Source organism: Oncorhynchus gorbuscha, linkage group LG16 (genome assembly GCF_021184085.1).
Source record: "Oncorhynchus gorbuscha isolate QuinsamMale2020 ecotype Even-year linkage group LG16, OgorEven_v1.0, whole genome shotgun sequence".
Taxonomy (NCBI): Eukaryota; Metazoa; Chordata; class Actinopteri; order Salmoniformes; family Salmonidae; genus Oncorhynchus; species Oncorhynchus gorbuscha.
Window position 1 is genome coordinate 83,620,617 of NC_060188.1, and position 13,713 is coordinate 83,634,329.

The 13,713-nt window shown below is 44.8% G+C and overlaps 1 protein-coding gene across 3 annotated transcripts in view; it reads right to left on the reverse strand.

Annotated features, from left to right (window-relative positions):
- Window positions 1-13,713, reverse strand: part of cntnap3 (contactin associated protein family member 3) — a 226,201-nt gene that overhangs the window by 132,441 nt on the left and 80,047 nt on the right. For all 3 annotated transcript variants that reach the window (XM_046306791.1, XM_046306790.1, XM_046306789.1), the window contains exon 4: window positions 6,261-6,408. In XM_046306791.1, coding sequence (XP_046162747.1) covers window positions 6,261-6,408 — 148 coding nt within the window. The remainder of the gene's footprint in view (window positions 1-6,260; window positions 6,409-13,713) is intronic.

Consider the following 13,713-nt stretch of genomic DNA (forward strand, 5'->3'; position numbering starts at 1 on the left):
CCAACCTAAGTGTATGTAAACTCCCGACTTCAACTGTATGACTGCACTGCTGGTTAGGGCTTGTAAGTAATCATTTCACTGTAAGCTCTACATCTGTTGTATTCAGCGCATGTGATAAATAAAATGATTTGATTACACTGTATTTCACTATTTAGAGGTATTCAAGTTAATTGTGCCGTTTTAGCCTGTACTGAAGATGGTGATATACACGTGCGGCAGCACCCCTTTATTCTCAAATTAGTGCAGTCACAGTCACGTTGTATTGCGCTATATGGGCCTGTATACAGTGGGGAGAACAAGTATTTGATACACTGCCGATTTTGCAGGTTTTCCTACTTACAAAGCATGTAGAAGTCTGTAATTTCTATCATAGGTACACTTCAACTGTGAGAGGCAGAATCTAAAACAAAAACCATACATTTCCTGTAGTTCTTGACCAGGTTTGCACACACTGCAGCAGGGATTTTGGCCCACTCCTCCATACAGACCTTCTCCAGATCCTTCAGGTTTCGGGGCTGTCGCTGGGCAATACAGACTTTCAGCTCCCTCCAAAGAGTTTCTATTGGGTTCAGGTCTGGAGACTGGCTAGGCCACTCCAGGACCTTAAGATGCTTCTTACGAAGCCACTCCTTAGTTGCCCTGGCTGTGTGTTTCGGGTCGTTGTCATGCTGGAAGACCCAACCACGACCCATCTTCAATGCTCTTACTGAGGGAAGGTTGTTGGCCAAGATCTCGCAATACATGGCCCCATCCATCCTCCCCTCAATACGGTGCAGTCATCCTGTCCCTTTTGCAGAAAAGCATCCCCAAAGAATGATGTTTCCACCTCCATGCTTCATGGTTTGGATGGTGTTCTTGGGGTTGTACTCATCCTTCTTTTTCCTCCAAACACGGCAAGTGGAGTTTAGACCAAAAAGCTAAATTTTTGTCACATCAGACCACATGACCTTCTCCCATTCCTCCTCTGGATCATCCAGATGGTCATTGGCAAACTTCAGATGGGCCTGGACATGCGCTGGCTTGAGCAGGGGGACCTTGCATGCGCTGCAGGATTTTAATCCATGACTGTGTAGTGTGTTACTAATGGTTTTCTTTGAGACTGTTGTCCCAGCTCTCTTCAGGTCATTGACCAGGTCCTGCCGTGTAGTTCTGAGCTGATCCCTCACCTTCCTCATGATCATTGATGCCCCACGAGGTGAGATCTTGCATGGAGCCCCAGACCGAGGGTGATTGACCATCATCTTGAACTTCTTCCATTTCCTAATAATTGCGCCAACAGTTGTTACCTTCTCACCAAGCTGCTTGCCTATTGTCCTGTAGCACATCCCAGCCTTGTGCAGGTCTACAATTTTATCCATGATGTCCTTACACAGCTCACTGGTCTTGGCCATTGTGGAGAGGTTGGAGTCTGTTTGATTGAGTGTATGGACAGGTGTCTTTTATACAGGTAACGAGTTCAAACAGGTGCAGTTAATACAGGTAATGAGTGGAGAACAGGAGGGCTTCTTAAAGAAAAACTAACAGGTCTGTGAGAGCCGGAAGTCTTACTGGTTGGTAGGTGATCAAATACTTCTGTCATGCAATAAAATGCTAATTCATTACTTAAAAATCATACAATATGATTTTCTGTATTTTTGTTTTAGATTCCGTCTCTCACAGTTGAAGTGTACCTATGATAACAATTACAGACCTGTTCATGCTTTGTAAGTAGGAAAACCTGCAAAATCGGCAGTGTATCAAATACCTGTTCTCCCCACTGTAGCATTTAGTCATCATAGTCATGTTATATCCATGCATATTGTTTATAAGAGATGTGAATTGGAAATTGTAGTCTGTCATTCACTAATGTATCTTCATGAATCTCTGTACTTGCAGATCACACACACTCACACACACACACTTTGGTTGAAGAAAGTTTCCTAACCACTAAGTGCCTTAGTCCATCCACACTACATAAACTGTGTGGTGCTGTTCCGTGCCTGTGAATCTTCAGCGTTATTAAACCACCTCAACTGGAATCCTACCTGTTTGTCATCTGTGCCCTTACCAGCACACGGGAGCAAACACATCAAGTAAAACCTAAAGAATACAGTCTACCCAATCCTCACCTACACATAGCAACGGGTCTGAATACTTAAGAAAATAAGGTATTTCTGTTTTTTATTTTTAGACATTTGCAAAAATTGGCACACCCATATCTGTGTCACCTGTCCTTGTGATTGTCTCCACCCCCTCCAGGTTCCAATTATTTTCCCCGGTGTAATTAACCCGATAATTCCTGTCTCTATGTGCCAGTTCGTCTTGTCTTTTTCAAGTAAACCAGTGTGTTTTTCCCGTGCTCCTGCTTTGCTATTCTCGCTTTTGCTTGTCCTCCCGGTTTGACCATTGCCCAGCTCCGCTACGCTGTCTCCCTGCAGGGAGCCACCACTGGGAGGCATGAGGAGCTACTTCAGGAAGGGCTTCGTTCCCTGACGGAATGCTACGACCAGGGGTTTAAGGCTATAATGGAGCAAATCAGGGAGTTAGCTCATAGGCAGCCTACCACCTCTGAGAACCCCAAACCACCCAGTAACTTTTTCTCCATGAGTGCTGAGTTTGTACAGCCTACTTCGGCTCCCCGCAAACCCCGCTTTCCTCCTCCGGAGCATTACTTTGGGGATCCTGGTACCTGCCGGGGTTCTCATTCTCAATGCTCCCTTATTTTTGAGCTACAGTCATCTTCGTTCCCTTTGGACCGATCTAAGATAGCATATATTATTACATTAATGTCGGAAAGGGCGCTCTCCTGGGCGATGGCTGTTTGGGAGCAACAATCCGTCATTTGTCGTCATTTGGAGGATTTCATGGCAGAGGTGAGGAAGGTGTTCAATTCTCCGGTATCCGGGAGAGAGGTTGCCCCTAAACGTCTTGAATTACATCAAGATTCCCATCGTGTGGCAGACTACGCTGTTGATTTTTGCACATTGGCCCCGAGAGTGCCTGGACTCCTGAGTCTCTTTTTCGATACCTTCCTGCATGGACTGAGGTGATAAAGGATGAGCTAGCTGATCATGAATTGCCGGTGGACTTTAATTCCCTCATTGCCCTCACCATTAGAATTGATGGGCCCATTACCCATCCTCCTTTTTCTGTGAGCTTGCAGTGGGGAGACCAGTCTAAGTCTCTCCGGGTGCTTATTGACTCTGGGGCAGATTAGGGTTTTATGGACGCTACCCTGGTATCAGAACTGGGTATCAATACTCAACTCCTCTCTGTTCCCATGGATGCCAGGGCACTGGATCGGTTGCGCCATTGGTAGAGTCACGCACAGCAGAATTCCCCTAAATATGCGGGTATCTGGAAACCACAGTGAGTCAATTCAGCTCCTCCTCATTGAGTCTCCCCACATACCTGTTGTTTTCGTTTTTTCTTGGCTCCAAAAACACAACCCAGATATTGACTGGACTACGGTTCCATTCTGTTGGGTTGGAGACCATTTTGCCATTCAAAGGCGGCGCAGCCATCCCTGAAACGTCTGTCTCCAAGATTAAGTACGGCGTCAGATCTCTCTGCCGTGCCCGGAGAGTATCATGACCTCCTGGAGGTTTTCAGCAAAGCTTGTGCAACCTCCCTTCCTCCACGTCATCCCTATGATTGTGCTATTGACCTCTTTCTTGACCTCTATTCCCTGTCCGGATCTGAGACTAAGGCCATGGAGGAGTACATTGAGGACTCACTGGCTGTTGGGAGCATTCGTCCTTCTGCGTATCCTGCCGCCACAGGATTCTTCTTTGTGGGGAAAAAGGACAAGACCCTGCATCCATGTAAAGATTACCAGGGTCTCAACAATTTTTTTTTTTTTTAATCGGTACCCTCTACCACTCCTCTCCTCAGCTTTTGAACCTCTCCTGGTGAAGTGTGGGTTCCACCGCTCCACTATCTCCTTTCTAGGATACATTATAGCTGAGGGGAATGTGCAGATGGATCCAGAGAAGGTGAATCTGAATTTGAGACAATCCTCCCTGCCTCTTGTTTGGCGGCTTCTGTTGTTTCGGGAATTGAGGCTCTGGTTCGTAGGGCACAGTGTTCCCAGGCGGACCCTGGGGGGGGGGGGGGGGGGTCTACCTAACTGGCTGTTTGTTCCTGATTCGGTCCGGCCTCAGGTCCTGGAATGGGCTCACTCCTCCAGGCTTACCTGTCATCCTGGTACTTGTCGAACACGGGCTTTCCTCCATCAACGGTTCTGGTGGCCCAGCATTGTTCCTGATGTCTCGGCCTTTGTCGCCGCATGCATGGTGCGCACAAAGCAAGACTCCGTGGCAAGCTCTCTCTGGCCCCCTACAGCCACTCCCTGTCCCTCATCGCTCCTGGTACCATATTTCCCTGGATTTTGTCTCTGGACTTTCCCCGTCAGATGGCAACACCACCATCCTGACGGTGGTTGACAGATTCTCCAAGGCCACCTATTTCCATCCCTTATCCGAAGTTACCTTCAGCCAAGGAGATGGTCCAGCTTATGGTGCAGCATGTCTTCCGAATCCATGGCTCCCGGATGACATTGTCTCAGACCAAGGTCCTCAGTTCTCGTCCCAATTCTGGAAGACGATCTGCACTCTTATCGGGTCGTCAGCCAGCCTGTCCTGTGGGTTTCATCCCCAATCTAACGGCCAGTCGGAGCGAGCAAATCAAGATATGGAGACGGCACTCCGGTGTCTTGTTGCCAGTAACCCCAGCACCTGGAGTTGGCAACTGGTCTGGGAGGAATATGCCAGGAACACTCTCCCCTGCTTGGCTACTGGACTATCCCCCTTTCGAATGCTCCATAGGGTATCAGCCTCCACTCTTTCCAGAGCAAGAAGTGGTGGTCAACATACATTCAGCAGAGATGTTCATCCGCCGCAATCGGTGTACCTGGAGAAGAGCTTGGGCGGTTCTTCTCAAGACTACCTCCAGGTATCGTTGACAAGCGGAACACCACCGGACTCTGGCTCCTCGCTATTGGGTCAGGCAGAGGGTATGGTTGTCCAGTAATAATAATATAGTAATATATGCCATTTAGCAGACGCTTTTATCCAAAGCGACTTACATTCATGTGTGCATACATTCTACGTATGGGTGGTCCCAGGGATCGAACCCACTACCCTGGCGTTACAAGCGCCATGCTCTACCAACTGAGCTACAGAAGGACCTACCCCTCCGGGTAGAATCCCGTAAACTTTCCCCCCGTTTCATTGGTCCTTTCCCCATTTCTAGAGTCATTAGTCCCACTGCTGTCCATATGTTGTTGCCCCGTACCCTCTGTGTTCACCCTACTTTTCATGTTTCCAGGATTAAGCCCTTGTCTCAGTCCTCTGTCTTCTGTTTCTAGGCCCATCCTTCCCCGCCGGGTATTCGTTGGCCAGCCAGCGTATACGGTGTGAAGCATCCTGAGGGTTCGACCACGGGGCAGGGGTTTCCAGTACCTGGTTGACTGGGAGGGTTTTGGCCCGGAGGAGAGGTGCTTGGTTCCTGCTAAAGACATCCTTGACCCAGTTCTCATCGCCAATTTTCACCGCCGGTACCTCGGTCAGCCAGGTATGCGCCCAGGTAGGACACAAAGTGGTGCCCCTAGGAGGGGTTACTGTCACACCCTGATCTCTGTCACCTGTCCTTGTGATTGTCTCCACCCCCTCCAGGTGTCGCTTATTTTCCCCAGTGTATTCATCATTGTGTTACCTGTCTTTGTGCCAGTTCGTCTTGTCTTTTTCAAGTCAACCAGCACGTTTTTCCCGTGCTCCTGCTTTGCTATTCTCTCTTTTGCTAGTCCTCCCGGTTTTGACACTTGCCTGTTTTCTGGACTCCGTACCCGCCTGCCTGCCCTGACCTCGAGCTTGCCTGCCACTCTATACCTCCTGGACTCTGATCCGGTTTTGACCCTTGGCCTGTCCACGACCATTCTCGCCTACCCTTTTTGGAACTTATACATATCAAATACTCAAACCATCTGCCTCCCGTATCTGCATCTGGGTCTGGCCCTGAGCCCTCAAACATTTCTAAAAATCACTTTTCATTTTGTCATTATGGGGCATTGTGTGTAGATTGATTTAAAAAAAATCTTAATTCAATCAATTTTAGAATAAGGCTGTAACGTAACAAAATGTGGAAAAAGTCAAGGGGTCTGAATACTGAATGCATTATATATACTGTATATATGGGGGAAATTGATCTGGGGGACTTTAGGGAGTTGCCCATATCTGTTAAGAGGTAATGATGTCCTGTCAAACTCCACTGGTTGTACTTACTGTATGGGCATCCATAGGCTTCCAGTCTCAGACCTATCCTCCCGTTGGGGTTCCAATCTAGAGGAAGTAACCGCAGGAACCTGGCGAAGACTGGCTGCTGCAGTTTAAACTGCACCACACTGTCTGCATTACTGTTCCCTGTGAACGCCTGGAACACACAGAGGGGACAGTATAATTATCTGCCTGATTTACACATTATACTCACATTATTTGGATGTTACACATCATTGGAGTCTACCTAGAGGCGAACTCCTCATAATAATGCTTGGAACGGAGCAAATGGAATGGCATCAAAAACACATGGAAACCATTTGTTTGATGTATTTGACATCATTCCCCCAATTCTGGTCCAGCCATTACCACAAGCCTGTCCATCCCAATTAAGAGGTCACCAACCTCCTGTGCTGCACATCTATTAGCCATATATACTCCTATATCCTCCACACATTCCTTCCGTGGCCTACAACTGCTCTTATATGCTAGTCCTTCTGTAGCTCAGTTGGTAGAGCATGGCGCTTGTAACGCCAGGGTAGTGGGTTCGATCCCCGGGACCACCCATACGTAGAATGTATGCACACATGACTGTAAGTCGCTTTGGATAAAAGCGTCTGCTAAATGGCATATATTATTATTATTATTAAATGAATGCTCTTCAACCAATTGCAGCCCGCACCTGCCAGCCCGCCTAGCATCACTACTCTGGACGGTTCTGACTTAGACTATGTGGACATCTATAAGTACCTAGGTGTCTGGTTAGACTGTAAACTCTCCTTCCAGACTCACATTAAGCATCTCCAATCCAAAATTAAACCTAGAATCGGCTTCCTATTTCGCAACAAAGCCTCCTTCACTCATGCTGCCAAACATACCCTCATAAAACTGACTATCCTACCAATCCTTGACTTTGGCGATGTCATTTACAAAATAGCCTCCAACACTCTACTCAGCAAATTGGATGTAGTCTATCACAGTGCCATCCGTTTTGTCAACAAAGCCACATATACTACCCACCACTGCGACCTGTATGCTCTCGTTGGCTGACCCTCGCTACATATTCGTGGCGAAACCCACTGGCTTCAGGTCTATAAGTCTTTGCTAGGTAAAGCCCCGCCTTATCTCAGCTCACTGGTAACCATAGCAACACACACATACACACTACCTCATCCACATACTGTTATTTCTTTTTTTGCTCTTTTGCACCTCAGTATCTCTACTTGCACATCATCATCGGCACATAACTGTTCAACTTGTTTGTGTATTCCAGCCAAGCCAGTACTTTCCTCGCAGGAGCATACAGTTGAAGTCGGAAGTTTACATACACCTTAGCCAAATAGATTTAAATTTAGTTATTCACAATTCCTGACATTTAATCCTAGTAATTTAATCCTAAAATTCCCTGTTTTAGGTCAGTTAGGATCATCACTTTATTTTAAGAATGTGAAATGTCAGAATTATAGTAGAATGATTTATTTCAGCTTTTATTAATTTCATAACTGAGGGTTTGTAGGCCTTTTTGCTCGCACTCAATCTTTCAGTTCTGCCCACAAATTTTCAATAGGATTGAGGTCAGAGTTTTGTGATGGGCACTCCAATACCTTGACTTTGTTGTCCGTAAGCCATTTTGCCACAACTTTGGAAGTATGTGTCACGACTCCTTCCGAAGGTGGCTCCCCTTCCTGTTCGGGTGGCGCTCGGCGGTCGTCGTCACCGGCCTACTAGCTGCCACTGATCCTTTTTCCCCTTTCTGTTTATTGGTTTCACCTGTTTGTGTTTTAGGCTGATTAGTCAGGCTTTATTTACCAGTAAGCCCGCCTGCTCTTTGTGCGGGATTGTTTTGTGTAACTTGTGTGCAAATCTGTGGGTTGTGTGTTTCCCATTTCGTGGGTTTTGCTGGAGTCCCCATGTTTGGAGCATTTGTTTTGTTGTGCGCCCTCTGTTTTCATGGGGTTGGCTTATGTTCGCCGTTTTGTGCATTAAATATAGCTCTACCCTGAACTTTCTGCGCCTGACTTCTCACCCACTACACCCAGTACGTTACAGTATGCTTGGGGTCATTGTCCATTTGGAAGACCCATTTGCGACCAAGCTTTAACTTTAACTGATGTCTTGAGATGTTGCTTCAATATATCCACATCATTTTCCTTCCACATGAAGCCATCTATTTATTGAAGTGCATCAGTCCCTCCTGCAGCAAAGCACCCCAACAACATGATGCTGCCACCCCCGTGCTTCACGGTTGGGATGGCGTCTCCTTCCTGAGCGGTATGATGGCTGCGTTGTCCCATGGTGTTTATACTTGCAATCTATTGTTTGTATAGATGAATGTGGCAACTTCAGGTATTGGGAAATTGTTTCCAAGGATGAACCAGACAAAGAGGCACTGAGGTTGAAGGGAGGCCTTGAAATACATCCACATGTACCCCTCCAATTGACTCAAATTATGTCAATTAGCCTATCAGCAGATTCTAAAGCCATGACATAATTTTTTATTTATTAACTAAGCTGTTTAACTTAAGGCTAGATGGCAGTATTCTGAAGTTCGGATGACTGACATGCCCAAAGTAAACTGCCTGTTACTCAGGCCCAGAAGCTAAGATATGCATATGGTATCATTGGATAGAGAACATTCAGAAGTTTCTAAAACTATTAAAATATTGTTTGTGAGTATAACAGAATTGATACGGCAGGCAACAACCCGAGGAGAATCCACCCGGAATATTTTTGGGGGAGGTCACAGTCCATTCAAATACTTGTCTATGGGATATTCAAAGTAATTCCTCCCAGATTGCAGTTCCTATGGCTTCCAATAGATGTCAAGTCTTTAGAACCGGTTTCAGGCTTGTTTTTTGAAAAATGAGTTAGAAGTTGTAGTTTTTCAAGGTGGCCCTCATTTGGACTGTAGTCTTGTGGCGCTCGTGGATGAGGGTGCGTACTTCGTTATTTATGTCCGGAATTGAACATACTACATTCCGTCTTAAATTGTATCGTTTATTGACATATTAGTGTACCAGAGTCTTGATTATAAACGTTGTTTGACTTGTTAGGACGAAGTTTATTGCTAACTTTTCGGATTCCTTTGTCTGCATGATCAACGAGTGGAACGGGTGGATTACTGAAAAAAACGCACCAACTAAAATGACTTTTTTGGGATTTAAAGGACTTTATCAAACAAAACGCCAATTTGTTGTGTAGCTGGCACCCTTGGGATTGCAAACAGAGGAAGATCTTCAAAGGTAAGTAAGTGATTTATTTTATCGCTATTTCAGATTTTTGTGACACCTCTGTGGTTTGGAAGATGTTTTTAATGCTGGCGGAAGGGGGCGCTGTCTTCAGGTAATCTTATGGTATACTTTCGCCATAAAGCCTTTTTGAAATATTACAAATCGGTTGGATTAAAAAGAAGTTAATCTTTTAAACAATGTAAGACACTTGTATTTTCATGAATGTTCAAAATTAAAATATTTGTATTTTGAATTTCACACTCTGAAATTTCATCGGATGTTGTCGAGGTGGGTCGCTAGCGTCCCACTTAGCCCAAAGAGGTTTTAAAGGAACAGTAAACTTAGTGTATGTAAACTTCTGACTCACTGGAATTACGATACAGTGAATTATAAGTGAAATAATCTATCTGTAAACAATTGTTGGAAAAATTACTTGTGTCCTGCACAAAGTAGATGTCCTAACCGACTTGCCAAAACTATAGTTTGTTAACAAGAAATGTGTGGAGTGGTTGAAAAATGAGTTTTAATGACCCCAACCTAAGTGTATGTAAACTTCCGACTTCAACTGTATCTGGAATTGAATGCGCCTGTTATGGTTTTCTTCTGTCGAAGGAGAGTCGGACCAAAATGCAGCGTGGTTAGTTCGATACATCAACAACAAACGGAATGTGAAAACCTATACAGCCTATCTGGTGACTACAAACACAGAGACAGGAACAATCACCCACGAAATACTCAAAGAATATGTCTGCCTAAATATGGTTCCCAATCAGAGACAACGATAATCACCTGACTGATTGAGAACCGCCTCAGGCAGCCATAGACTATGCTAGACACCCCACAAAAACACCATGACAAAAACGCACCACAATAACCCATGTCACACCCTGGCCTGACCAAATAAAAGACAAACATTACTTCGACCAGGGCGTGACAGCGCCCCTCTGGCGTTGTGCCCATCCCTCTCCCCTCATAATTAAATATAGCGAGCAACTAGCACGTCGCAAACAATGTTCCGCTAAGGTAGATATTCGATGTGACATTTTCTCTTTACGTTTCTCTTACCGACCAATGACCATGCATTGCATTGCATTGCATTGCATTAAGCTGGCCCAATGAAACAAGCTAGTTAAAGTAGATTATTTCGCAGAGACAACTAGGATATTTTACAGAATTTATCAGTAGCTAGGTTTCCATCTAATTGGTGACAGATTTTCATGCGAATATTCTAGAATCTGCATGAAGAAAATGTGCATTTTCCTACCAGTGGTGTTTCCACCAAATGAACTTGTTGAGGATAACATAATCAGTGCGTGAGTAAGTAGTGCACACAACATGTACTTTTCCACTTATGCTTTCATGTACCAAATACAAATCTAAAGTGCAATGTGCTTCCATCGCATTTACAACTCTACCAATAGTTTTGCCACAACAACTGTTGCATTGAATAGCAAATGTGCCTCATCTGGTTCTGGCACCTGCACTCTTGCCAACATCTTGCAGATACAGTGCATGTAGGCTGTGCAGGTTGGCTAATCTACATGAGATTATTATGGATAAGAGCGAGAACATTTTTAATTGTCAAATGGCAATCAAGCATCAATCATCTTGTCACCAGAATAAGACACTTAATATTAATTGGAAAGCATCATCAAGCTCATCACTGTGCACTTTCACCACCCTGTGAAGTTCATAATTTATTTCATCTGTAGCCTAATAAACTGCATAGTTTCACGAGTTGTAGTGGGAGAAGAATGCACCATATCACGTGACTCCAAGTTTACTTTGATATGATGGTTGTTATATCAATATTTGCGCATACAGACGTTTTCACCACCAATTCCTGCATTTCCTTCCACCCGCCATGTGGAACAGACAAATTATGTTGGCATTTATAAAATTACACCGTTTCCCCATCACCTGTCGTGATTTTATTTTATACAATATGACTTTACACGCATAAAAACTGTGAATGGAAATGTGGTTAATGCTGTGCACACTTCATATAAATGGTGCACTGTGCAATGTCTGCATCATCGAACAAACAGTTGCTAGCACTGACCTTTAACTCACCATTGTAAAAACGTTTTTAAAAATACATTTTAAAAAGTTGGTGTATTAGTGACATGGCATTGCATTAAACTGGCCAAACGAAACAAGCAAGTTGAATAGATTTCACCTAAATAACTATGATATTTTGCTGAATAACTCAGCTATATGCACCAGTGTATAGCACGCTATTCATTCATTGGTGTGCATCAGTGAAAAATCAGAGTAGCTTGCATTTCAATTGAACCTCAACTGCCCCCTTGAAATAAAAAATAAATAAAAAATATGGAAATAGAGCTACTAAGGTTTTGTTGTGGTGGTGTGATGTAATCCATGCACTCATTGGAATCTACATCATATTTAACTGGTTGATTCAATGAACAAGCTAGATCTGGCTAGATCTAGTTACTAGCTATTGTAATGAACACAAGGGGAGACAGAGAGCTGGTTTCAAGCGCAGGGCGCAGAAGGTGTTTATTGCAAAGAACCACAGGAGGAGGCAGGAAGCTGGGTCCAGGGGCAGGCAGAAGGTCATACATAGGGGGTCCAAAAGGGCAACAGTACAGGCAAGAAAAAGGCTAGTAATGTAGTCTGGGAGATCAGGCAATAGGTAGAGAACAGGAAATCTGATAGGCTAAAGTACAGGCAGGCAAAAGGTGTCGTTAGTGAGGCAGGCAAAAACTATCATACATGGGAAGAGTAATCCACAGGAAACCCAGCACTCAAAGCTGTCACAAAACAAACAATACCTCACAGTGATGAGGTGCAAAGAACTGAACTAAATAGTGTGTGATAGTGACATACAGGTGTGTGAACAGGTGATTAGAATGCAGGTGATTAGGATCTGGAGTGAGCAGCATTCAGGGGATCTAGGTGTCTGAGAGTGTGAGCTAGAAAGTGGGCTGGAAAGTGAGCTGCTTCCAGGGGGTTTGAGTTGGAAGCAGAAGTTACAGCTACCTAATCTTGGCTACCAGCCAGCATGCTCTCGGTCTGGATGTTTGGTTTCCGAGCGCATCAGAACAGGACTTGGTAGTCTATGGCAGGAGCAGAGAAAATAGACACTAGACACCACTTTTAATGGGCTGATCTCTGTCCATCACCAGGCATGTAGCACCTCCTCTCTTTGTGGATTTCGATGCGCAAGCATTGCAAGTAATGGGCCAAACAAAGAAGTGAGTTTGGGAAATCGGAAAGTACACATCAACATTTTTTTTTGCACATATACATTTTCTATGCCCGAATTCAGAATCAATTGGGTTCTCGAAAAATAATGTGGTCGCTGTGATAGAACATTTACTTTGATTCTCAGCAATTTTTCAATGTCCCATCTCATACAGTTGTAGCAGGCTTTCTCCCTCTCCATTTTAAATGTAGGCTCAGTGAAATGACATTGCCACAAGCAGCACCGTAGATATTGAGATGAACTAGATGCAACACAGTCACACACATTAACACTCTTCTTGTTGTGGAAATTGACCCACTAAGCTGTTTACTTTCGGCTTCTATGTCATATCGCTGAGTCTACCTTTAACCACACACCTTTCAAGTCTCACTTTGAGGCACAGTGTTACCAGGCTCTATGCGGCAGAAATTCGAGCCTGGGGACGAGGTGACTAGCTACGTGCACAATCATATTCACAGTGTGAGGGAGTGAGTAGTGAGTCTCAGCCTAGTCTGTCTCCACATGCCACCGCCAGGTAAAATAAATGGTCCAGATATTCGCTTTTTTTTGGGCATCATCCTAAAAGAAAAGTAAGTTAGTAGCACGCACATCGCCCCTAGGAACTTCTGTCCCACTGAGCTGAAACTTCTGTCCCACTGAGCTATGGACACTGCACAGCTCAGGCTGAGTGGAAGACAGTAGATCAGAGGATGGAAACTGTCATTCTATACAGCAGGCCAGGAATAGCACTCATTTGGTCATGTCATTTAAAATCTTGAAAGAATCATGTAGGGAAAGGGGGATACCTAGTCAGTTCAACTGAAATGTGTCTTCCGCATTTAACCTAACCCCTCTGCAACAGAGAGCTGCGGAGAGCTGATTTAAATCGACATCCACGTCATCGGCGCCTGGGGAACAGTGGGTTAACTGCCTTTCTCAGGGGCAGAACAACAGATTTTTACCTTGTCAGCTTAGGGATTCGATCCAGCAACCTTTTGGTTACTGGTCTAACACTCCTACC